At 54.6% G+C, this 25942-nt stretch overlaps 1 protein-coding gene across 1 annotated transcript in view; it reads left to right on the top strand.

The window, feature by feature from the left end:
• Nucleotides 1–1601: 1601 nt before the first annotated feature.
• The window catches only part of ADGRA2 (adhesion G protein-coupled receptor A2), a 32919-nt gene continuing 8578 nt past the window's right edge, over nt 1602–25942 (top strand). Inside the window, exons 1-7 of the mRNA XM_080663103.1 lie at nt 1602–2206; nt 14326–14397; nt 23855–23926; nt 24215–24286; nt 24451–24522; nt 24790–24953; nt 25366–25579. Coding sequence (XP_080519229.1) covers nt 1944–2206; nt 14326–14397; nt 23855–23926; nt 24215–24286; nt 24451–24522; nt 24790–24953; nt 25366–25579 — 929 coding nt within the window. The 5' untranslated portion in view covers nt 1602–1943. The remainder of the gene's footprint in view (nt 2207–14325; nt 14398–23854; nt 23927–24214; nt 24287–24450; nt 24523–24789; nt 24954–25365; nt 25580–25942) is intronic.

The following is a 25942-nucleotide window of genomic DNA, read 5'->3' on the forward strand; positions in this document are numbered from 1 at the left end:
GGCTGTGCTCTGTGGCACCCTCCACTCTCGACCCTTCCTGAGGAATGCAGCCTCAGCCTGCTCGCAGCCAGCGCCAAGGGCTCCTGCTGCGGGAGTCCATGGCCCTTCTCTCTTCCCCCATTTGCAATCACTATTTATTTATCTTTGGAAGTTGAAGGAACCAGAGCCTGCAACTGGGAGAGACTTGTGGAGCCAGAAAGGGAAAGTGAAGAAGCCAGTGTCTGGGCCCGTGTCTGCCGCCAAGGCCCACGGGTAAGGAAGAGAAGCTTCTCCCCTGCAAAGGGAGGTGGGAGACCCGCTGAAAGACCACCATCCTGAGAAAGTTGCCACACACACACCAGCAGGGCCAAGAACACAGAAGGAAGGTGGGGGTCACCTTAGCGACCACTTGGGTGGCACAGTGAAGGATGGAGAGTAGGAGTCCTGCCCAGGGACCCCCCAACCTGGGCTGCCTGCTCCTCAGCAGCAAGGCTCTGTTAAGTGGCAGGAAAGTCAGCCTTTGTGGGGAAACTGAGGAAGCAGATGCTCTGGGCCACACTTCTCTTTCTCTCTGTCCCCAGCCCCGTTCCCAGCTTGCATTCCAGTCCATCCAAGACCCACAGGCAATTTTCATCCCCACCCCCAGCTGTCAAGGTCAGACCCTGCCCAAAGCCCTCGGACCTTTCTCTCTCTGAAAAGGGAGTGCCCCTCTCACTCACTCATTCTCATGCCACAACTGACATTCGTAAAGTAGGGGGCACGCAGGGCCCTATGTGACATCAGAGATTAGATAGCCTAGGGCGTTAGGGGTTATGGGCAAAGCCACAGAGCTGTCTAGAATGGGGCTCTTCTGACTGATAGTGGTCTTCCCACACCCCAGCAATCCCTGCTTTTCCTCTTCTTGGGCTCCCTCATTCCCACTGCCCTCCTCCCCCCGCCCCCACCCCCTACACACACATAAGCACTTGGTGGTAAGAGGCAAGATCTAGCCCTTCTGCCTTGGCCTTTGCCCCCTCTTTGGCCAAGTGACATGCACGCCCCACTGGGCAAGGTCACAGCAGCGGAGGAGGGTCTGGGCCTCCTTAGGCTCCGGCTGTGTCCTGCAGGGGCTGGGGTAGGGCTGTGAGAGTGAGAGCCTGTTTCCAGGCTGACCCAATGGTCAGGGGCCAAGGGAAGCCAAGTCTCATACCCCAGAGAGATGAACCAAGTTCAATCCAAAACATGGAGCACCAGACACCTCTGGTCCAGCCCAGCCGGCAGGTCACTGAAAGCCCCAGAAGCATGGGGTGCAGGCTGGATGAGCAGGAGGGAGGGAGGGTTTGGGGGAAAGTGATGATGGTGGGCTTAAAGGTCTGAAATGGGTTGTGGAGAGGGGCGGGAGAGAGAAGGAGTCTAGGTTCTGGGCGGGTGCAGGGGACACGCGGGGCCTGAAGCCGGCTTGCCCGCTCTCGCACCCAGGAGGGCACCGGCCTGGCTGCGTATCGGGAGGCGCTAGGGCCTCGCGGACGAGCTGGCGAGGGGAGGGCGCCCCCTCGGGAAGGCGGGCGGGGTCTGGCAACGGCGGGAGCAGCGCCGCGCTGAGTTGCCTCCATCCATGGCACGAAGCGGCGGCAGCGGCGGCGGCAGCAGGATCCCAGCGCGATCCGTTAGGTCCCAGCCCAGCGCTGAGAAAGCAAGCGACGCGGAGGGGCCCGGGAGCCCCGCGCTGAGACTCCGGCCGCGCCGCGCAGGGCCGCCCGCTCTGCGCTGACAGCCGCGCCCGCGTCCACCCCGCCGGGGCGCGCGCCGGACATGCCCCCGGGGTGCGGCGGCGGGGACCCCCGGGCTTGCCTCCGCCCAGGGCCCACTGCCCCGCCCTTGGGCGCCCCGGGCCCCTGCTGAACACGCCTCCCGTACGCCCGGGTCCCTCCGGCCCGCGCGCAGCCCGGCCCCAGTGCTGTCGGTCCCCGCGGGGCTATGGGCTGATGGGCGCCGGGGGATGCAGGATGCGGAGGGCGCCCGCGCGCCTGCTGCTGCCGCTGCTGTCGTGGCTGCTGCTCCTGGCACCCGAGACCCGAGGTGCGCCCGGCTGCCCCGTCCCCATCCGCAGCTGCAAGTGCTCCGGGGAGCGGCCCAAGGGGCTAAGCGGCGGCGCCCCCAACCCGGCGCGCAGGAGGGTGGTGTGCGGCGGCGGGGACCTCCCGGAGCCTCCCGAGCCCGGCCTCCTGCCTAACGGCACCGTTACCCTGTGAGTACCCTACTCGGCCGGCCCGCCCGAGCCGACGGGAGGACGAATGGGGACTTGACGGGAGGGGCGAGAAGAGGGGGACTGGGGCGCCACCGCCACTTCAGACCTCTGGGACAGGCGGAGTGCAGGCGCCGAGAAGGCAGGCTTGGAGAACTAGAGGAGAGGTTATGGCTCCAGAGGTGTGGAGGGGAGGTGGGCTTCGAGGAGCCGGCGCGACCCAGAGAGAGGGACCTCGGGCGCCCACTCACCTGCACAGGTGAAGGGGAGTGCACGCTGGCGGGACGCCCACGCCCCTCGAGTTTCCAGCCTGGGCTTGTGTTGCGAACTTCGGGGACCTGAGGTGGGTGGGAAGGCGGGGGTGGGAGGGGAGGGACGGAGAAATCTCTGGAAAGTTCGACGCTCGCGGCGCAGTAGGTGGCTGTGGTCGTTACCACCGTGGACGCGTCCCTGGTCGGACGGGAGGAGTCTCCTGGGTTGACCTGGCGGGCCAGGCTCCTCCAGTGGGGGGCGCTCCATACGCTCCCCGAGTCTGGCAGCCCGGCTTCCAGCCGGCTGATCTACTTAGTGCAGGCGGGAGAGTAGCTTGGAAAAGTCTGTCCTTGGGGTGCAGGCGCCTGTGGTCTGAACGAGACCCCGGCGTCCCGATTCCTCTTGGACCCCTCTCCTGCCACGCGCATCTGGGAAATGAGTTCTGCGCTGGGTCCTGCATCCCTCTCTCTTCCATCCCTCCCCTGAATAGGATACCACCTTAGGCTCTTTCTCGATTGACTTTTTAGAGCAAAGATTTCTAAGAAAGAAACCTGGCCGAGGAGGTGGAGGCTGCTTCCCAGCCTCCTTACGTCATCCCGGTTCCCTTCCCAGGCAGAGACTTTATTAAGCCCTCACGTTGCTGGCAACCCGACCCCAACCCTACTCGACGGGGGTCTGAAGTCCCCGCAACCGCAGGAGAGTTAGCGACCCCTCCCCACCCCAGCGATTTCCTGCGCGGACCACGTGCTTGGAGCTCCACGCACGCCCTGTGGGGTGGAGGGTCGGGCCCTCGCGGCGGCCCTTTCCTTTCCCTTTCCTGTCCTGGATCCAGGCTGCAAGCCGCTTCCCCTTCCTTGTCCTCCTGACCCCAGTGGCAACCGTTTCCCCTACGCCCCTTGCCCGAGTCGGGGCTGGCTCACAATCTACCCGATTGTGTCCAGAACAATACAGTAACGCCTCTGGTTGGGTGAGTTCAGAGGCTGCCCGCTTCCTGACAGAACAGGACTGGTCAGCCTCTGACGTTGGCTGCCTGGCCTGCATTTTTTCCAGCTGGTGTGTGTGTGTGTGTGTGTGCGCGCGCGCGCGCGCGCGCGCATTTGGGAGGTGGGGGCAGTATGTCTGTTCTCTCCCACCTCCCAGCAGCTCAGAGATGTGGCCATGGCCTGAGAAGGCAGCTGTGGCTGCTCATTCCAGGTCCTGCTGCGTGTCCACTAGTGTTGAAGGGTCCAGACAGGCCTGACATTCTCCAGCCCACTCAGTTCTGGAGGAGAAAAATGCTTGCTGTGTGGAGTAGCTGGGCCGGTGGCATGTCCCCTCTGGGCCATGACAATTCAGTTCCGAGAGAGGTACGTGTGTATGCACCAGATCTTGTGGCTGTGCTCACACACCTGGGAAGGATGCTGTCTGTTGGAATTAGGGAATCCTAAGGTACTGAAGGCAGAAAGAAGGGGGAGAACATGAAAAGGTGGCTTGGCAGTACACATCTTAGAATAATTTGGCAGCTAATCCTTTCCAGCCATGGCTAATTCCCACCGACGCCACTCCAAGGTGAGAGCAGGGCCAACTCTGGGTGAGAATATATTATGACAGGGTGGCAGCAGACATAACTGCCAGTTCATCTTCCCAAACCACCCCCACAGGAAGGGCCCCCTTTCATCCAAGGCCACTGACCTAGCTGGTTTAAGATACCTTCCAAAGGATAGAGCATCGACCTGTGGACTGAAGGGTTCTAGGTTCGATTCCGGTCAAGGGCACATGCCCAGGTTGTGGGCTCGATCCCCATTGGGGAACATGCAGGGGGCAGCCAATCAATGATTCTCTCCATCATTGATGTTTCTATCACTCTCTCCCTCTTCCTTCCTCTCTGAAATTAATTAAAAAATATATTTAAAAAAATAAAGCATTAAGATACCTTCCAAAGGAATCGCCCCCTGAGCCTGGCTGGACATCCCCACAGGGAGAACAGACAGGGCAGGCCAGAGAAGATCCTGAGCGCCCCTGGCCCATCCGCCTGGAGTGGGACTGAACCACAGCCATGGACATATTTCTTAGGTTCTTCCTCCCACCCCCCACATAATCCTGATCCTGATTGCTGCCCACCTCCCCCCTCCCCCCAACTCTCCACCCCACCATGCTGGCTCCTAAAGAAAAAGAAGCCACATTCTTCAGTAGAAGCGGGGCGGGATTCTCTTCCCTGGTCTCAGTGTCTCCAGCACACCCATCCCTACCCCAGCATGCATCTTGAGGGAAGAAGGAAGAGAGGCCTGAAAAGGGGCTGCCGCCTCAGCCTGGCAGCAACGCAAGACGCTAAGAGCATGAAAACCTCCTCCACACCCTCCCAAACTCCTCCCTGCTCTTTTTCATTTTCCACACAAATTTCCCCTTTCACCTTTTTGCCTGTCACCTGGTGCAAACAACAGGACTTGAGCCAATCGTTTTTGCAGTGGCTTTATCCTCCCTCCTCCTCTCCCGCTTTCGTCCAGAGTGGCTACCAGATCCCAGACCCTTCACACACCACCCTGCTGAAAGGTCCTCAGGGGAAGTGGGACTCCACCTTGGGAAGCCCAGCAGGCACTGGGTGCTGGGACTGTTCAGGCCAAGAAAGTGCTAGAGAAGGTGTCTGTCTGCAAAGACCCTCACTCAGAGAAGGCCTGCAAGCAGTTCAAAGGCTATTTACCTCACCGAAAACCCTTCCACCTCCACCCTATTATCTCAACTTCTGCCTTCTGTTTTCGTAGACTACATTCCCCCTCCCCACCCTTCACTTCCCCTCCCCCCTCTAATGGATTTTCATTCGCAGTTTTCCAGGCAAGCACAACTCTTGGCTTCCTTCCTGATCCATCTGTCCCACCCCATCCCACCCCCAGTCTCGAGGCCCAGTCCACAGGACAGCTGTGGGCACTTATGCTCCTGTCCTTTATGGGGGAAGGTCCCAAAGGGGTGGCTTATTGAGGGAGGACGTGGGTGTGGGAGGGAGATGCAGACCACTGTGAGCCTCCCACCCACCCCTGGGCAGCAGTTGATGGGCCTGTTCTCTGGTTCTCAGCTCTGGCAGTTAGAGTGAGGGGGATGGGGCGTTCTAAGGAATTCCAAGGAAGGACTGATAATAGATAACTGCCGAAGGAAATCTCCTAGGTGGATATCCCAGGACATCGGAGCAGCACCCCAGAGGATACCAGCCGGTGTCATAAATTCCTAGACCGTTTGCACTGACAAGGGCCTTGTAGATCAGCAAGTCCAGCCCTCGCTAATAGTCACCCGCTGGCTCACAGCAGCTTCAGGAATGGTCACGTTCTCTTAGCGGTCTTCTCGGTCAGGGACTCACTGTTCACCTGGCTAGACTTGAGACCCAATAGACACAAATGCTGCTTTAAAAAAAACCCTGTTCCTTCCCAGCAGGACCCAGGCCCTTTTGACCTGGGAGCATTCCAAGGCTGGGTGGGGAGGGAGCCAGACATGGGACAGGTCACTCAAATTCTCCCAGAGCCAACAAACCCTCCCTCATCCATTCAGCCTCCCAGTTTAGGGGAATGGTTGGGGGAAAGTTACCCACTACACAGGGGAGGGGGCATTTGTCACACAGATGTGCCTATCCATGGCTGGGTCCCTTTGCTCTGAGTTTGGTGGTCTTCAGAAGCACCATGGGGGGAGGGGCGGCCCCTTCACAGCCCTTGCTCCAGCCTCAGGGAAGTGGTTCTTGAGCACCAGTCTCCCTCTGGACCTCCAGCTCTGGACTAAGGCCTCCCCTCAGTGCCCCTCACCCCAGCCACCAGGATCCAGTTAGGAGAGTTTGGGGCAAAGTGTGCCAACTGCCATGCAACATAGCCTGAGGGGAGTGGAATGATGCTGGCTGGAGGGGCGGGCCCAGGCCAGCTTCCCCACCCCCTTCTCCTCCAGCCTCTTTCCCCCATATGGTTCTCATAAGGTCTGGGCTCAGAGACAGCAGCCAGAGGAAGTGGCTGTGTACAGAGAGCTTTTGTGAGGGGAGGAGGGGGGAGGGGGAGAGAGTGAAGAGAAAGAAGGAAAGAAAAGAGGGAAAAGCCGAAGTGGGAGGAGGCCAGGACACTCCAACACACTCCCTTACCCTCCAGTGGTGCAAGGTCTCAACTGCAACACCCCATGTGGGGTTTGGGACCCAGCCAACCTGAAATGAGGGGCCCAGAGGAAGTCTAAGTCCCTCCCTGACTCTTCCCACCTATCTGCTAGAGGAGCTGGAAGTCTTGGGATCCCGTGCCCTTAGGGTTCCCCCACCCATGCAGGATGTCAGGGTCCATGGTCCCATCTCAGGGCGAGCACGGGCAGAGAACAGAACCCTCTGGGGTTCACTGGTTGAGTCCTCGTGGCACCAAAGAGACTGGGGAAGCCATGAGCTGAGCTCCAAAGACAACACGTATAATTCAGCCCCCAGGACCCAGAATGGATTATTTGGCCTGAATTATTCAGAACCGGGGCACGAACCCAGCCATTCCCGATCCCCTAGGAATCCCTTTCTGCTGGCTACCATGGATCATCCCTCAGTGTTGGGGTGGAGGCAGCAACCCCTTGCCTTAGGGGTGAGCCTGAGAATTTCCCCAAAGACAAAGGCAAACCAATGTAATTTGAACCTAACCAGAAATTGACCCTTAAATTTGGGGTCATGTTTTTAATGGGAGAGAGTGTTTCTAAGTTTATGCCACATGGGAGTCATTGGGATAAGAACCCTTTCCTGGAGGAGAAAATGTTCCAGCCACCTCTGAGTCGATCCCTGGCCTTCCATTCAATGGGCTTTCCTCACCAAAGTCCAGAGAGGGGAGGGGAGTTCCCCAATGCCACACAGCCTTGACCTGGACCCTTCATTCCCTCATCATCCTGAGGTAGAGACTGCCCTGTGCCTCCTTGGGATCTGACTGAGAGCAGGGGAGGAGAGAGGAGGGAAATGGCCCTGGGCTGAGGAGCCAGAAGGAAAATCCGGTATCTGCTAGGAAGGGGCTGCTCAGAGGGGCTGTTTATTTTCATTCCCCCAGCCCAGCCGCTCTGTTCTATTTAGAGCTCAGACACTGACAGGACAAGGCTGCCTCCTCCCCTTCCTCCCTCCTGGGGTGGAGGGGGGGGGGGCGGCATCCTTCCCAAACTCCAGAACATTCCTTTGTTTTTAGGACTGGGTGACAGGGGTGGGAGAGCAGAGAAACTGGTGTTAGCTAACCTGGGCAGCTTCCCAGGACCCATCTTTCCTGGTCCTGGGAGTGGGGAGAGGCAGATGGGGGAGCAAAGGGTGTGCAAGATGGATGGGGCCAGGTGAGGGGCAGGGGAACCAATCTGTCACAGAGGAGCCAGGAATGAGGGAGAGGGAACAGCCTGAGGAGGGAGTTCCAGCCTGAACTTGAGGGGCCAGACATCTCCCAGCTGGGAAGGGAAGGCTGAGCCCCCCTCCCCCCAGGGCCCTTTGCCTGCTGGGAACTGTGTAGTGAGGCAGAAACCCTAGACTTCAGGCTCCCAGAGTCTCCATGTCCAGGATGGGAAAGGCCATCAAATACTATAAGGGGTGCGAGTCTTCCGTATAGACCCATCTTTTACAGAGAGGAAAGCCCCAAGAGAGGGGCTAGCCTGCCCAACCTCACAAAGCTCCTAGCCAGACCCCAGGGCTCCTGGCCCAGCCAGCCTTTTCCCACACTGACCAATGAGATGTCATCCCTGGGGACAGCAGGGGCCATATGCTAAGGATTTGGGAGCCAAAGAAAGGGGGCACCCACCCCCAAGATTAGCCTAACAAATAAAGGTGTACTAAGGAGACCACTGTCATCACTCAGAGTGTTTGAAATCAGACTCACCCAGGAAAAGTGGGACCAGGTTCTCTAAAGCATTCCTCCCAGTGTTTGCTCTCCCTCTCCCCGCTCAGCTTCTGGACTATTCACCCCCTGTGGTGGTCCAGAAGAGCTGTACTTGGAGCCGGGTTAGCTCCTAGCTCCGAAGTGAGCACTGGCAAGACTGACTTGGGATGGGAGTGGGGGGAGAGGTAGGAGGAAATTGCCTCCTGACTAGGGAAAACCAGGGTTTAGCATGAACTGTCTATTGACTACCCCACCTTCCCTGGACCCCTGTCCCTCCAGACACCCATCCATTCACTCAGCCAGTGCCTGCGGTGTGCCCAGCCCCAGGCCAGGAGGTGAGACGCCTGCTCTCTGCCCTCAGGGCCTTAGTGTCTTGTTGTGGAGACTGGATACAGACTCTCAAAGCAAGACAGGATCAGGGCCTCAGGGCTCCCAAGGAAAACTTCTGGGGTGGAAAGACGAGAGATAATTTATACTTATGTATAAACTACTGATAGCAGATTGATGCTTTCAAGTTTACTTATATTTAAAAAGAAACTCACTTTCTTTACTCAAAATCTTGGCTCCCCAGTGGTGAGATTTTGGGCCATGTTTGGAGGAAGTGTTGAAGATGGATTGGAGTAATTTCCCAGCTTCCTCAAATCAGATGCACACAAACATTCCAGACACATCTACTGTCTGACACATCTCCCTTCACCTTCCATGCATGGAAGAGTGTAGACACCCTGTCTCATTTATGCTCTCATTCACTGAAGTTCTAGTGTGATGCACAGGGCTGAGCACACAATTGGTGTTAGTGTAAGTTTGAAGAACACATGAATGAATGCCTAGGTGTGAATGACCACAGCTAGGGTGCTGGGGTCCCCAAAATCCCCATCAAAGCACACTGGCCATCTACCACAAACACCTGCTCACCAAGACAGGGTGCCTTATAGAGAGGATAGGTTAGAAAAAAGGAGACAAGAAAGCCGCATTCATAGAAGCCATTTCCAGACTGTTTTCTCTCTTGACCTTGACCTCAGGCCCTGCCTGGACAGCCCAGCTTCAAAGCGGAAGCCAGAGGCTGTCTCAGGACATGACCCCGTAAACCCTGGGGAAGGAAGGCCCTATCTGACTCTGCTGCTAACCAGTAGGGGTTCAGGGCTGACTGGACAGACTTCCAGCCAAGGGACAGGATCATGGAAAGGAGAGGCCTGCTGACATCCTCTCCAACATTTATGTCCCCTGCAGTCAGGCTGAGTGGACACAAAAGGCCGCCTTTAGCCTGAGGATGTGCATCAAAGCAGAGCCTGTGGACCAGAGGCAGTCTCCCTTTTGGAGAACCTACTGTCCTATCACCCACATCCATGTGCTCCCCCAACCTTCATGACACGTAACAATTATTGCTAATTGACAGAGTATGATATTTGGTAGTCATTTAGTTAATTAAGCATTTATTCATTTCTATTTTGTAGTGTTTATGTTTCAGAGGCAGTGATTTTTTTTTTTTTTTAAGGTTTTAGACATCTCTGTGAGCCCTAAAATTGCTCAAAGGCCCTGGGCACTGTACCTGCAGGAGAGGCTGGGAGTCTAGCATCACTTTGACGGTCAGGGTAGATTATGGGCCTCAGGCTCTTTTGGTGTCAGCAAGCAGACCGCCTTCCTTCCCTTGCCGGTGGTCTCCCTAAGACACTGCCGAGGTCAGAGGCAGGTGTCGGAGACGGGGCCTTCTCAGCCCAGAAGGCCTTGGTGATGGCCTAAACTCCAGGTTCAGACTCCAGAGAGCATCGATCCAGTGTCCAGACCTGTGGTCCTTGCATCTCTGTGTTGGGTCGGGGTGTCTTACATGTATGACTTACTCTTCCTGCACATGGGAGAACCATTTGGTTCAGGCAACTGCTGGCCCCACGCCCTACAGAGTAGTGCCCACATGACCCCTACAGGGTCATCTTTGATGTCAGGCTGGGATCTGGTGAGTTCCTGTGGCTTCCCAGAGGCCACAGGGCCTCCCTGTAGACGCCAGCCACTCGCTCTCTTGACCTCTAGCCTCATTAGTGGTAACTCTGCTTGCTTCTGTTCCCTAAAATAGGACCCTAGCTGGGAGACAGCTCTGAAATGGACTCTGCATGCCCCCTCTCCTTGGCCAGATTTCAGACTCTGGGGTAGAGAACAGGGGACTCCAGGGACTGGCTGCCTCCCTGTGAAAATTTGATGTTGATTGGTAGATGGGGGGAGGGAAGGTAGGAAGAAAGAAGCTGAAGATGCTGGGCTTGCCCCTAGGCCTGTGAGGTGGGGCTAGTGGTTGGGAGGGAAATCCACCTGGCTGGCTCCCAGTGCTGTTGCAGGGCCAGCGGCTGGTGCAGGCCCAGGAAATGTCTGTCTGGTAGTTGGGGGAAGGGGGTTGTTAAATGGGGCCAAGTCTGGCACTGTGTCTGCAACACTAGAAAGAACCGTGGGACTGAGGCTTCCCCTTCCCTGCCCGATTGTTGGGACCACCCTGCCTGTCTTCCTCCCATGAGACAGCCTAGTGTGGTAGGAACATTTCTCTCCCCATTGGGCGAGGCTGTGTGTGTGTGTGTTTTCATCTACCCCACTAGCAGCCCTATAACTGCCAGTTTCCTACCTGCCCATAACAACGCCAGACCCAAATCACTGCCCTCTCCTCCCTCACCAGACTCCCATGGGCACCTCCGGAAAAATAAACCGACAAGCATAATTGAGACCATTCTCCGGAGAATCTGGGTCTCAAGTAAAATTTCCTCAGCCCTGTCTAGGTCGTTAAGGCCAGAAGATCCAATTCTGGGTGTCTGGGGACTTGAATCATGCAGATGTCTGCCTGAAGTCTGTCCAAGGGCTGGACATGCGGCAGGAGGGGCCACTGGAGAAGGATGAAGTGCTGTGTGCTGGTGGCCTTGCTTCTGTGAGTGGCTTAGAGGGTGGGGGATCAGGAACATGTTCTCTGCAATGGGAAAAAAACACCTCATTTCAAGAGGTTGGACTTTGCACCCGGCTAGCCATGCTGGAAGCGTGGATGCAGCTGACCCCTACCCCATTCTGCCCTCTCCTCCCCAGCACAACAGAGGCTGCCTCAGAGAGCATGCAGGGCCCTGGCCTGCAGGGGCTCTTGATTCAGGTGGAGAGGGTTGGAATGCAAGAGATGAGCTGTTCTGGGCAAGAGGCTGGTCCTCACCTGCCTCAGGGGCTGGTCCCTGACCCTTTGCTCTGCTCCCATGCCACCCAGACATGCACACACCACCCCAGTTGCCTCATTATCTCATCCAGACTTCCTCCTGGGGAGGTGCTGGCCACAGGGAGACTAGATAAGGGTTAAAGCCACTAGTCACAGGTGGCCCCTGAGCACTTGTGATGTGGCTGGTCTTAATTGAGATGTGCTGGAGGAGGAGCATACACACCAGATTCTGAGGACTTATTACAAAGAAGGAAAAGATCTCAGTAATTTTGTATTTAATTACATGTTGAAATGATAACATGAGTTGGGTGAATATGAAAATTTAATGTTTTTATTTTTAAACTTTAAAAAATGTGGCTAGAAAAACATTTAAAATTACATATGCTGCTTGCATTGTACTTCTATTGGCGAGCTCTGGGTTAAAGAATTTGGAGTTCAATGTTAAAAAACAAAAAGTCTGGAGAATGTGTGATATTTTCCCCTCAACACCATCTCTAGACTTGTCTCTAGACCAGTTCTCAAATTAGGATCCCAGGTTTTAATCTCAGGGATCTGGGAGTTGGAGAACTTTTAAATACAGTATTCTGTTTTCAATTCAATGATCTTTTAAAAATGCTTTTGCAGATGATTTTCAATTAGAAGGCATTTTCATAGGATAAGATTTTCATGTCTAAAGTCAATGTTTCTCAAATTGGAATCCTCAGACATTTCGCAGGAAATAAGATACTTTTCCCTCCCTTTGACAGGTCCATACTCAACCCAAGTTTGGGAAATCATGTTCTCAGGCCTCCAGATTTGTAGATGGCACTGTGATAATCAGGCGGCTCTGTTCCTCTATCTTTTCGTACTTCCCACCTCTCTCTCCTCTTTGCCACCTACCCCCATCAGCATCCCCATCCTCTTTCTTTCCCAGGAACCCAGGGAAGGGGCAGTCCCTGGGAGAGACCCCTGGCTTTGAGGGGAGGCTAAAAGAGATGCCCTTTTTCCACCTTCTTTGTGACATTTCAGGACCCCTCCCTGATTTTCCTAACGATACTGTGGGGCCTTCTTGCCTTCTCTAACTTTTGATGCAACCTCTGAAGAGCTTCACTTGGGGTGTATGAAGGGAATGAGCTGGGGAAGAGGCAGGCTTTTACTTTCATTCATTCATTGGTGGATTCTTGTATATGCCCTGACCAGGGATTGAATCGAAACCTTGGCGTATCAGGATAACACTCTAATCAACTGAGCTACCCAACCAGGTTCAAGGCAGGCTTTAATTTAAAAGTCACACCATCAAGAACCAGTCACTCACCCTAGCCCCACTAGGGCCTGAATGAGACCATTAGAGGCACTAAGAACTGACAAGACTATTTATGTTTTACCAGCAACACCTGTAAATGTGAAATAAAACTATCTATCCTAATCCATAAAATGAGAAGAAAAGGGTTCATGAAAGTTCTAATTGCTCATACAGTGACTACTGTGATGTACCTTTGGAAATATCAAGATAACGTTATGTGTGTGTGTGAAGCACTTTGGAAACCCAGCATCACACACACCCCTCTTCCCCCCGCCCCCACGCCAAACTCCTCCCCACAGTCACCCTTCAGGCCCTACTGAGAAATGCCACTGTCGGAGGGACCTTAGGTGTTAGGTGGGGACTCGGACAGGAAGGGTCTATTTGGAGAGGGGTGGAGGGAGGAAGGAGATGAGGGCTCCACCCCTTCCACTCTTGCCTCCATGCTGGCCATTGTCTGTTCTCCAGAGCCTCTTGGAGTAGGTGGGATGTCAGATGTCTGGGGTCCTCTCACTGCCCTGTTGATATAGTCACCCACCCACTCCCAGTGAGCTTTGGGGCAGAACTCTTTGACAGCTCTTCTCATGCCTGGACCCAGCCCCTGCCCTCTCCCTTACTGTCCAGCTCCGAGGCTGCCCACTCAAGAGAAGTCCCGAGGCCTCTACCTCTGGCCTTCCCAGATCCAGAGGGAGCAAGAAGGCAAACCCTTTGTCTCAGCCCAAGGCAGGCAAGAGTTGGGGTTGAGAGGCTCATTAAAGCGTTTAATAAGCAATTAACTCAAGGGATGAGCCCTTTGGCTGGTCTGGAACTCCCTCCTCCCAGCGGGGTGCCTGGCAGAGAAAAGCTGAGTGGGTGGGCGGAGTGGGTTCACACAGTTGGCTGGGGCCTCTTTCCTCCTCCCCTAAATACAAATGAATAAATAAACAGAGCTGGGGCGGGCAGAAAGGCTGAGGCCTCGGGGAAGCCCAGGGCTCTATCCGTTTTCTGTTAAGGCTGCAGACAGGTTTAGGGAGGCAAGGGCACTCTGGCCCTCCAAGTTGGGGCCTTTTCAGGGCAGGTAGCGTCCCCTTCAGGTGAGATCCTCAGCTCACAGAGAAAGTGCTGGAGACCCCAAGAAGGGGCAGCTCCTCCCATCTGCCTCCACTCCTACTGGCTTCCTGTTCCACCTGCCAGAGCCCTAACCCAATCCAGGTCATTCCCTCACTCTGTCCTCAGGATATTGGGCTTGGGGCTTAGGTTAGACAGAGCTGTGGAGGGCTGGAAGGGGGCGCTATGGGCTAAACCCGGAGGTTCCAAGGTATAAAGGAGCATTGCAACTTCACATCTATTCACCTACCCACATGCATACAGAGCCCTAAGTCAGACCTAGGCCGTAGGGGGAGCCAGGGCAGGTGAAATGCCTGGTTTGAGGCTTGCTGTTGACCAGTCTGCCTGTACCATTTGCTGGCTCCTTCCTATGGTCTCCTGGAGCTGGTGGTGGTCTGCACAACTTTAGGTGGTGCCATTTGCACAGAATGCAATGTGGCTGTAATTGTGAAATGGGCTCCCCACTCCATCCACACTTTCCAGCTTATAACAGCACATTCTCCTATCTGTGTTCTCCCTCTGCCTTCAGGCTCTTGAGCAACAACAAGATCACTGGGCTCCGGAATGGATCCTTCTTGGGACTGTCCCTGCTGGAGAAGTTGTAAGTGCTGGGGCAAGGTGGGGCGGAAGTGGGGCATTATGGTCATGGGCAAGAGCTTAGTTCAGGAAGGATGAGGAACACTGGTTGCTAAGGGACCCCACAACCTAGGACCTGCTGACCAAGAGTCAGACCCACTGGGACCCTGCCCAGGACTTGACTCCCAGGTGAAAGGCAGAGAGGGGTTGGTCTGAGAGAGAGACCAGCTCCTTCACCCGTGACAGCAGAGAGAAGTAGAGAAACCTCGCTGGTCTAGGCAGGGAGGAGCTAAGGGAAGCTCATTAATGCTCTTTAATAAACAATCAGCTACGAGGGCTGAGCCTCTTAGTTGGCCAGAAGCCTCTGCCTCCTTCCAGCATAAAGAAAGGGCTGAGGCAGGATTTAGTGTGACTGGGACCTCTTCCATCCTTCCCTAAAAACAAATCAACAAACAAAGCCCTGAGGGGCCAGAGCCCTGGGCCAAGGGTGGGGATAGCGGTCACATCCAAATCTCCATGTACCCACACCCCTCCTCCCTAGTTTAGAGCTGCATCCTCCATCTGTCCGTCCACCCTACAGACCCAGGCGGGCTGGGGTTGGACTCAGGAGGGCCCTGCTAGCCCACAAGAAACTTCTTCCCAGAGTTGGGGACTTGACCTGGTCATGGGCAAGTCACTTAACCTGTCAAATGAGGGGATTGAACCAACCCCTCTGTCAGCTTCCTGTTGAGTTGGCATGCTCCAGGATCCATAGCCTGTACGACATCTCTGGGTCCTGTCTCCTCCACAAAAGACCTGGCCTCCCATCCTACTTGGAGACTGAGCCACCCTTCCATCTGACTCTCCTCAAACTCCCTCTCTCCAATCTCTGCTCCCACCCTTCTGGGCATTCCCAAGTCCTCCAACAGGGCCCCTGCCCCCTCTAGTACCATTTTGCCTAAAAGGCTTGGATCAATGCAATGCAGGATACAAAAGAATAAGGCGGCAAAGACCCAAAGAGATGACAGTCTAGTGGAGACCACAGACAATGCCATATGTATTAGAATTAAGTAGGATGGGGTTTGTGTATGTCAAGTCCAAAAGAAGGATCAGTGAAGTTCAAGGGGAATAGAGATGCAGTATCTAGATGACAAGGAGTTTAGATCTTTAACCAGGGCAACAACCTTATGAGGTTGTCTCTATTACATCCACCTCACAGGGGAAGGGAAAGCCTCTCCTCTAACCCCTCTCCCCCCGCGGTGAGGAAAGCTTGATCTGTGGTTTGGTTAGTGGGGGTGGGGAGGCAGAGCATGTTCTGTCTGATCTGGGCCATTCTAGGCGTGGGAGGGGGTCTTGGGATGTTGACCTTAGTGTCAACACAGCTCTGTGACCATCTGATCATCTACTCTGCAGCTCACAAACAGGGTGGTCCAGGCAAGGAGAAAATGCTGACACCAGCTGTTATTTAATGTCTCCTTGGGCACCAACAAACAGGGCAGGTTTTATCTTCCCTGAGCAGTTAGTATTTGAGAGTCCGATTCCTCCGCTCAGCCCAGGCACAGTCTTAGAGGGCTGACTGGCAGGAAACCAGACTCTCCTTCCAGGATCTTTGGGAGGAAGACAAACCGCAGCTGCCTCTCCAGCCCTCTGCTTTGCTCCACAAGGGCCAGTCACCACCCAGAGACATTCTCCCTTCTCTTAGCACAAGCAAGCACTGCTCAGAAGCCTTTCATGCCTCACTGACATCTTCCCATCTTTACACTTTCGGTTTATCAGTCAGAGACCCCTGGGTCTGCCCCCTCCTCGTCCTTCAATCTCATGAGGATAGAGCTTCTGATGAAGATGAAAAGATGGCCTTTTCTTCCCACCCATGTCAACATACTGAATCAGATGCCTCTCTTCACCACTGTGACTCTGGTCACCACACAGCAGGTGCATGCAAAGCATGGGAGGCAATCAGAGAAAAGTGGGAGAATAGTCCAGGAATAATGACTAAATCCTGAGTCATCTGAGGTGGAAGGGCTTCTGGGCATGAGCAAGGGCCCCGAGGGCCTGAGTTTGAGCCCCTGCTCTGTTAGGAATCATTCTAGTCATTCATTCTAGAGAACTTTATTGAGCCCCCTTTATTTATTGTATCATTCATTTATATATCACAAATCTCCCTTATGTATGTGCAAAGCTCTGTTCTAGGCATTGGGAGTGAACACAATAGACCAAGTGCCTGCCCTCATGGAACTTACCCCCTCTTGATGGGACCCAGAAAATAGCAAATAAAGGTATATTATGTCAGGAGACAATAAGTGCTACAAAGAAAAATGAATCAGGGTAAGGAGGATAGAAAGCAATTGGGGGGGGGGGTGCTGTTTTATGTAGTGAGGTCAAGAAAGGCCTCGCTGACAAGGTGATTGAGCTTGAGACTCAAGGGATGGGGGGATCAGAAAAATCAGAAGGCTAGAGAGAGCAGCAGTTGGCAAGGCCCTCGGGTCCAGAGTATGCCTGGTGAGTCTGAGGAACAGAAGGGCATTGTGACTGGGAATTGGTCAGAGATGAGGTCAGAGAGATGCAGGGGTGGGCGCCAGGTTTGGGGCCTCAGTTTCATCATCTGTGAAAAGGGGGGCGGTGGAGATAGGGTGATTTGTAAGGTGCATTATGGATTTAGAATTCTATGATCCTGCGTGTGTGTGTGTGATATCCACAAGTGAAGGAAAAGATCAAAGAGCAAAGTGATGTGGCCGGTTATTCCAAAGGAGGGGAGACCTCTGTGCCAAAGGATGGAGAGGCAATGCAGGGGCTGGAGGACACAAGGTCTCCATCCTGCTTGATCACGACTGTATCAGTCGGGATTCTCCAGAGAAACAGAATCAGTTGGAGATGTGTGTATGTGTCTTTATAAAACGTATAAAGAAATTTTAAGGAAATGGCTCACATGATATGAGGGCTGGCAAATCCAAAATCTGTAGGGCAAACCCATAGGCTGGTAAGTCAAGCAGGAGTTGATGCTATAGTCTTGAGACAGAATTTCTTTTCAGCTTTTGCTATTAAGGCCTTCAACTGATTGCATGAGGACCACCACATTATCAAAGGTAATCTCCTTTATATAAAGCCAGCCGATGTGGTTACCATCTACAAAATGCCTACACAACACCTTCAGATTAGTGTTTTGATTAAGTTACTGGGTGCTACAGCCTGGCCTAGTGGACACATACTAGTAAAACTAATCATCGCAAACACTATCCCACTATCTCAGAGATGGGAGAGGGCCTGGGCCCCGCTGCTAGAGACGCTAATTCATCAGGTTGGAAGGGGCCTGGGAATTTCTTGCAAGGTATGCAGGCGATTCTCATGCTCATCTGGGGTTGGGAAACAGTGGACCAGATGACCCGTAGACTGTGGGCCTATTCATCACAAACGAGACGCCGTGGCCTGGCGTGCAGTTGGTGCCAGGAAACACTGATCTCTCTGTCCTGTCAGGCTGAGACGTCCAGGCTTGGGCAGCCAAGCCCATGGCAGCTTAACATCCCACAGCCCATAGCAGCAAGTCCTGTAGGAGGGTTGGGGCCTCAACTAATAACTGAAGTGGTAGGTCTGGGCTGCTCCAGAAAATGGTGGCAGTGCCTCCCTGTGTGAGGACTCCTCTGCCTCTGAGAATGAGTCCAATGTAAGTGTGTGTGTGGGGGAATAGGCCAGCCTGGTCCCTGTTTCGCAATGCAGGACCCTGAGCTGGGGAGGGGACAGAAAGGGCGAGGAGTGGGCATGTGCCAGAGTTGATCCCATGGGAGTAGGCATGCTCCAGAGAAGCTGGGGGCGAAGGTGAGGGTGAGGATGCAGGGGACACACCTTTATCAGCCAGGCAGGATAGATAAGAAAACCTGGAAGAGGGACCAGCAGAGGCAGTTCATGGTCAGCCCAAGGAGTGTATAGAAGGGCCCAGACATGGGTGAGGCCCCCCTCTCTGGATTCCACACCCCTCAGCATGGGCCAGCCTGTTTGTTGCCCAGAGGAAGGATTTCTGGGATGGGGTGGGCAGGCTATGAAAGGGCCCAGAGCTTTCCTCTGGGATTGAATCATGCCTTTGCCATTCACCTTTTGGGTGCCTCGGGTTCCTGGCCTGGAAAATGGGGCAATGCATGTTCCCCTGACAGGTTGTCATGGAATGCTTTCCTCTAGGGAAAGAGCCGGGGACAGCAGGGACATTCAGGCAGTAAATGGCAGTTCCCTTCTCCTCGGAAGAGTTCCAAGTTACAAGATGTTATATGCCCCCTCATTGCGTGGGACTGTCCAGAGCTCCAGCCTGCAGCAGGCAGTCATGTAGATGAAATGGAGGTGCTGAAAGTACTAGGGCTGGCCCATTCCTCTCGTGCCTCGCCTCTCTGCCCAGATCCCCCACCCTGCGCAGTCAATGGGGAGCAAGCCACTGCGCGGCTTCCAGGCCTCCGAGGGCGCCCCAATCACAGTGAGAGCCCTGGACCAAGTGGGCCACAGGGCACACAGCCCCGGAACAGGCCGCGAGAGAGAGGCTGGCGTGCGAGCGAGTGGCTGCGTGGACACCGCCCCCAGAGGCTGTGCGCTCCGAGGGAGGGCCCGGGGCGGGGAGCCCGCGCAGCCCCAGGATGATTTGTCATTGCCTAATGAGATTAATAAGCCCGGGGGGCTGGTATGCAGGGGGATGGGGTTCTCATTAGAAGCAGATGGTCATGGGAATGGTGGCAAGTGGGGTCTGGGGGTGGAGCGCCGCTCACCCGCCAGGTGGTTTCCATTAATCTGTAGGCGGGGCCAGGGGGCGCGGTCCCTCCTCCCCTTCCCACCCCCTTGACTTGGGGAGGAATGCGGCGCAGAGCTGCTCTAGGCTCTGGCGCAGTCGAAGGCCGAGAAGGGAGGCTAATGGGTTCAGGGACAGCCCTCCCGCTTGCTGTTGTAGCTCCATGTCTGGCACAGGGTATGTGCTCAATAAATACCTGTTGGATGATATCAGAGATGAGAGGGGCCTGGGGCTTGGCGTGAGAGGGAAGCTAGGACCATCTTGGCTGTCCTCCCGGCCACCAGAACCTCTCCCTCTCCCCCGCCCCCCAAACAGCCCCCATACCTACGGGGGTGTTTTAGCCCCCTTCTCAGCCAGGCCCCGCTTTCTAGTGAACCCTGGAAGTCTTGGAGTGCTCGGGGAAAGCTGCTCTGCAGCCTCCGAACCAATAATTTGGTTTTCAAACCCACAAGCAGGGAGGTCTGCAGGGGCCAGAGGGAGCCAACTTTGCCGCCCCACCCTGTCCAAATGTGGTGCGCGCACGCACGCACACACGTACACAAACATACAAACATACACACGCACACTGTTACACAAATTCACGCTCAATCTCTTTTGACAGTTTTAGTGAGATATAATTTACATACCATAAAGTTTGTCCAGTTAAAGCATTCAATCCAATGGTTTTTAGTATATTTACACAGTTGTGCAATCATCATCATAATCTAATTTTAGAACATTTTCATCATCCCCAAACCTTGAATCATTAGCAGTCACTCCCTATTTCCCAGCCCTAAGCAACCACTAATCTACTTTCTGTCTCTGTAGATTTGCCTATTCTGGACATTTCATATAAATGGGATTATGTGGTCTTTTGTAACTGGATTCTTTCACTTAGCATAATGTTTTCAAGGCTCATTCATATGATAGCATGTATCAGCACTTCATTCCTTTTTATGATCAAATAATATTTCTTGTGTGCCTATAGCACATTTTTGTTTATTCATTTATCAGTTGATGGACTTTTGAGGTTTTTCCACTTCTGGGCTTATTGTGAAGAATGCTATTATGAACATTCCTGTCCACGTTTTGTGGGTGGATGTATGTTCACTTCTCTGGAATATCCACCTAGGAGTGGAATTGCTGGGTCACATGGTTACTCTAACTGTCATACTGTTTTCCAAAGTGGCTGCACCATTTACACTCCTAGCAATAATGTACAAGGGCTCCAATCTTTCCACATTTTCATCACCACTTGCAGTTGTCTGTCTTTTTTAAAATATATTTTTATTTATTTCGGAGAGGAAAGGAGAAGGAGAGAAAGAAACATCAGTGATGAGAATCATTGATCAGCTGCCGCCTGCACGCTCCCTACTGGGGATGGAGCCCACAACCCAGGCATGTGCCCTGATAGGGAATTGAACCATGACCTCCTAGTTCATAGTTTGACACTCAACCACTGAGACACTCTGGCCAGGCTTGTCTGTCTTTTTTATTGGATGTGAAGTGGCATCTCATTGTGGTTTTGATTTGCATTTTCCTAATGGTTAACAGTGTTGAGCACCTTTTCATGCATTAATTGGTCATTTGTAAATCATCTTTGAAGAAATGTCTATTCAAATCCTTTGCCCATTTTTTCATCTGGGTTGTCTTTTTATAACTGGGCTGTAAGAGTTCTTTATAAATTCTGAATAGAAGTCTCTTATCACCCTGACCAGTTTGGCTCAGTGGATAGAGCGTCGGCCTGCAGACTGAAAGGTCCCAGGTTCGATTCCGGTCAAGGGCATATACCTTGGTTGTGGGCACATCCCCAGTGGGAGGTGTGCAGGAGGCAGCTGATCGGTGTTTCTCTCTCATCAATGTTTCTAACTCTCTATTCTTCTCTGTAAAAAATCAATAAAATATATATTTTTTTAAAAAGAAGTCCCTTATCAAGCATATAATTTATGGAAATATTTTCTCTCATTCCATAGGTCGTCTTTCACTTTATTTTTTAAAATATATTTTTATTGATTTCAGAGAGGGAGAGAGAGCTAGAAACATCAATGATGGGAGAGCATCATTGATCAGCTGCCTCCTGCATGCCCCCTACTGGGGATCGAGCCCACAACCCCAGGCATGTGCCCTTTAGAATAGAACCCGGGACCCTTCAGTCCACAGGTTGACACTCTATCCCCTGAGCCAAACCAGCTAGGGCACCTTTTACTTTCTTAATTGTGTCCTTTAAAGAGCAAAAGTTTTAATTTTTTATTAAATCCAACTTACCCACCTGCTGTTTTGTTGCTTGTGCTCACACACGCACTCTTACACACTCAGCTTTCTGAGTTTCTATTTTCCCCAGAAGGGTATAGGATATGATTTGCCCCCAGAAACACCCACACACCCCCCCCCCCACACACACACACATACTTTTGCCAGGGGTGGGGGTGTCCTACTACTCCATGTTGACATAGATACAGGGAGAGGAGTGTGCTGAGTCAAGGGAGCCTGGCCTGGGTTGGGCAAGTGGTTTGGGGGAGGGGAGGCTCCATCCGTATCCTGCACCTCCTCCAGGTTCCAAGACCACAGCTCTGTGGAAGCAGAGGGCAGAGAGGGACAGGAGATGCCACATCACAGAAACATCTGTGCATCCTCATGACCTCATCTAAGAAATGAAGGGATCAGATTAGACAACCCAGAGCAGGGGTTCCTCACAGCCCCTGAAATCATATGCACAATGTTGGGTGTATGCATTTTTCTGGGGCGGGAGTCCATAGCCATAATCAAATTTTCAAAAGGATGTGCTTAGCAATTACGGTGCAGAACCACCGACCTAGGAGGGCCTCATAGGTCTGAAGCCAAGTTCTATCACAGTGCCCCTTCCTGCTGCTGGGGAGGGCACCGCCCCGGAGCTGCTTAGGGACCAGGGACCAGATGCCCTGGGGCTGTCAGAGCTCAGCCCAGGTCCGTGCCCTTCAGGAGAGGACCCAGGACTACTGGTCTGGGTGAGCAGGCCAGCTCCCAAGGGGCTGCCTGGGTCACCCAGGAAGCCACTCTTCAGGTGGGAGGCAAGGGGGAAGGAGTGCCAACACTTGGTGGACGCTCCCCTTTCAGTAGCCCCGGCACGGCTGGGCTGCAGGAAGTCCAGGGCAGGAAAGCGCAGGGGCCAGCAGCCGCCTTGCTCCCATCTGCAGAGCATCAGTGGGGCAGGCGGGTGGAGGTTCTCGAGGAGAGGAGGGCCGGAGGAAATGAGAATAAACACAAGCGAGCTGGAGGGAAGGAGCGGGGGGCTGCAGCCTCAGCCCCTTGGCAGCCCATGAAGGGAAGTGACACAATGAGGAATGTGTTTCCCTCTGCCGTCCCCCGCACGGGGGTGGGATACAGAGCCCTGAGAATGGCCAGACCCCAACAGGGGCCAGGGGGCACACGCTGGAATAGCATCGGAGGGGGGTGGGGTGAGGGCGAGGGTCTGGGCAGCAAAAGGGGGCTGACAGGCAGGAAGGACAACCCTGGGTCCTCTCCAGTCTCTACCCTGCAGGGTGTTCCAGGGTCTGCGTGCTTGCACGTTCCCTTCGTGTGCCCGGCCTGGGGCACCTCCCAGCACGCCTGCGTATGGAAGCCATCCCTCTGGGAAGCTGACCCCTTCTGGTGGCTTTCCCTTCTTTCCCAAGGGACTCAGGGTTATGGAGGCTGGCTGAGCCCTTGGTATGAGAGGAAGCTGAGGTATGAGGACCCCTGGCCATGATGTTTCATCTCTCTCTCTCTCTCTCTCTCTCTCTCTCTCTCTCTCTCTCTCTCTGTGTGTGTGTGTGTGTGTGTGTGTGTGTGTGTGTGTGTGTGTGTGTTTATGTCTCCAATTCAAACTGTCAGTGCGAAAACAGGCCCCCTGGTGGGAGGGCACCTCCCCATCCTGGACACCCATTTCCTCTCCTCCCAGCAGGGAGCTGGCTCAGTTAACCCCCTCCTGCCCGCAGTCCAGAGCTGTCCCTGAGGCTTTGGCAGGAGAGTCTGTCCCTCATTCTGGGCTGGAGAGTGGCAGGGGCTCCACCATCTTCCATCCCGGCTGTGCCCTGCTGGAGCTCAGCCCTGAGTGGTACTTCCCTTGCCACCTTCTCTCAGCCTTGTGGGCTCCTCGGAGACCCTGGGGGGGAGGAGGGCACAGGATTGAGCAAACCTCCACTCTGAGGGGCCAGGCCAGGTGATTTATAGCCTTGCCTTGGAGTCCAGGACCCTGAGACCAGGTCAGCATCCATGCAGTCATCAATCCGCTGCCTGACCTATTTCCTCGCTTGTCAGCTGGATTGATTCGCAGGATAGCCATAAAATACCTCCCGACAGCCAGGCAGAGGGAGATTTCATCTCTGTAGAGCAATTTGTAACACCCATTTTGAAATGATTCTCACAACCGCCCCATGAGATACTCAGGGCAGCTCAGAGGTGGAACCAAGGCCTCCCAACTCCAAGCCCAGTGCTCGCACTTCTTGTTCATATGCTCCGCTTCCTGCTTCCTCATCTGAGGCCCTGTCATCCCTTCTCCTGGCATCTACACCCTCGTTCGTCTTCCTGACCAAGTACCCCTTATGCCAGGCAGGAGGCTGCAGAGACCTGTTTGAGGGGCAGGGGCCTTCATCCAGCTTCCCAGCCAGTGCTAAGGAGTGAAGGGATTTAGGAGGAAACTGAGTCCCGACACTTACTGTGACAGTGAGGCTACCAGGCCCCAGGGGAGCGAAGGGGGGGTTGGGCAGAGCCGGAGAGGTATGAGGGCCTCCCCACTTTCCTCCCACAGGGACCTGAGGAATAATGTCATCAGCACCGTGCAGCCCGGTGCCTTCCTGGGCCTTGGGGAGCTGAAGCGCTTGTAAGTGGCATGTCCTGCCCCCAAACCTCCCAGCCCTCCCGTTATCCCTGCAGAGAAGGTCCCATGGATCCCATGAGCAACACCCCTCCTACTCACCCACCATCCCTTCTTCTCACCCACCCCTAGCGGCCCACACCCCACACAGCATACTGGCTGGGGGCAAGCATTTGAACCCCCAACCTCATCTCCTTTTTCACTCTGTTCCCACACAAGCCACACTTGTGTGTCCCTCACAAGCAGCTCTGTGTGCAGCCATGTGGCCTGCTGAGGTTGTGTGTATCTTTCTAGAGATCTCTCCAACAACCGGATTGGCTGTCTCACCTCTGAGACTTTCCAAGGCCTCCCCAGGCTTCTCCGACTGTGAGTGAGGGGCGAGGGGAGAGGGAAGGCTCACCCCAAAGGACGGTTTGGGAGGAGGAAGGTAGCTCCAAACTGTTACAGGTCCCTGCATGCTCTTCACCCCCCCTTCTCCCTCTGGCACCAGGAGACCCTAAGATCGGCTCACTGTTCCCTGTCCCCTGCAGAAACATTTCTGGAAACATCTTCTCCAGTCTGCAACCTGGGGTCTTTGATGAGCTGCCAGCCCTTAAGCTTGTGTGAGTATCTTTTCCCAGCCCAAGGACTCAGACCCCGCTTTGTTCCTCTGCCCTGGAGGGAGACACCTAGGCATCTGTCCTCATGAGTAGGCAGGACAGACAGTGGCTGAGACTCCACCATATTTGCCTTCCCATGATTGCTGGGCCGGGCCGGTGCACACGTACCCACGTTTGCCCTCTCCAGCTCAGTCCCTTCCTGGGGCTCCACCCCCACTCCAGGAGCCCACACTCCTCTGCTCCACCCCGTGCCCTCTCCCCACTCTGCAGGGACTTCGGCACCGAGTTCCTGACTTGCGACTGCCGCCTGCGCTGGCTGCCATCCTGGGCCCGGAATCACTCCCTGCAGCTGTCCGAGCGCACGCTCTGTGCCTACCCCAGTGCCCTACACGCCCAGGCCCTGGGTGGCCTCCAGGAGGCCCAGCTGCGCTGCGGTGAGCAAATCCTCACCCTGCACACCTGCCTGGGACCCTGCCCACCCCTCGGGCCCAGGCTCCCTCCTGAAGGGCCTGGCCGCCTCCAGCCCCTCAGCATGAAGTGTTCCTGGGTGGTGGGCAGGTTCTCCTGGGCATCCTCTCCCTCCGATCCCACTGGGGGTCGCCTTCCATCAGCTTTTCTAAACTTCTCTCAGGTCTGCTGCTCTATGTTTTCATCTTGGGTGATGTGTGCTGTGGAAACGAGAACTTTTACTAGTTTGTTCTAAACCTTCCTGCCCCTCGCCTGTGCTCCTGTCCCTGGAGGCCTCCTCCTGCCTCCTCCTCCTGCCCCCTCCTCCTCCCTCCAGGCCCAGCCCCTCCTGGACTCTCCCACTGTGCACTCAGGCCCCACTGCTCTCTCCTCCCACAGAGGGGGCCCTGGAGCTACACACGCACTACCTCATCCCATCCCGACGCCAAGTGGTGTTCCAGGGTGACCGCCTGCCCTTCCAGTGCTCCGCCAGCTACCTGGGCAACGACACCCGCATCCGCTGGTACCACAACCGGGCCCCCGTGGACAGCGATGAGCAGGCGGGCATCCTCCTGGCCGAGAGCCTCATCCACGACTGCACCATCATCACCAGGTACAGGCCCCGTGCCCCTTCCCAGCCACAGCACGCATGTCCCACCCCCCAGAGAGCCGTGCACACAACGTTCCTGGGAGTGTGCCGCCTGTGTGTGCGTGTTCATGGAAGGCCAGGGCTAAGTCAATGGTCCAGATAAGGGATAGAAATTAATTGCCTAATAGAGAAAATGATTATATCTGACATTTCTTTAGAGGTTTTACGGAGTATGCTATAATGGCTCTCACCTGTGTTATCAGACTCACTCTCTCCAATCGACTTGTAAGACAGCTATTAACTCCATGATAAAGATGGGGAAAGTGAAGCTCAGAAAAGCATTGTCACAAGGCCAGTCAGAATGAAGGGAGTATGTCCTTGTATCCC

Source organism: Plecotus auritus (genome assembly GCF_963455305.1).
Source record: "Plecotus auritus genome assembly, chromosome: 3".
Lineage (NCBI taxonomy): Eukaryota > Metazoa > Chordata > Mammalia > Chiroptera > Vespertilionidae > Plecotus > Plecotus auritus.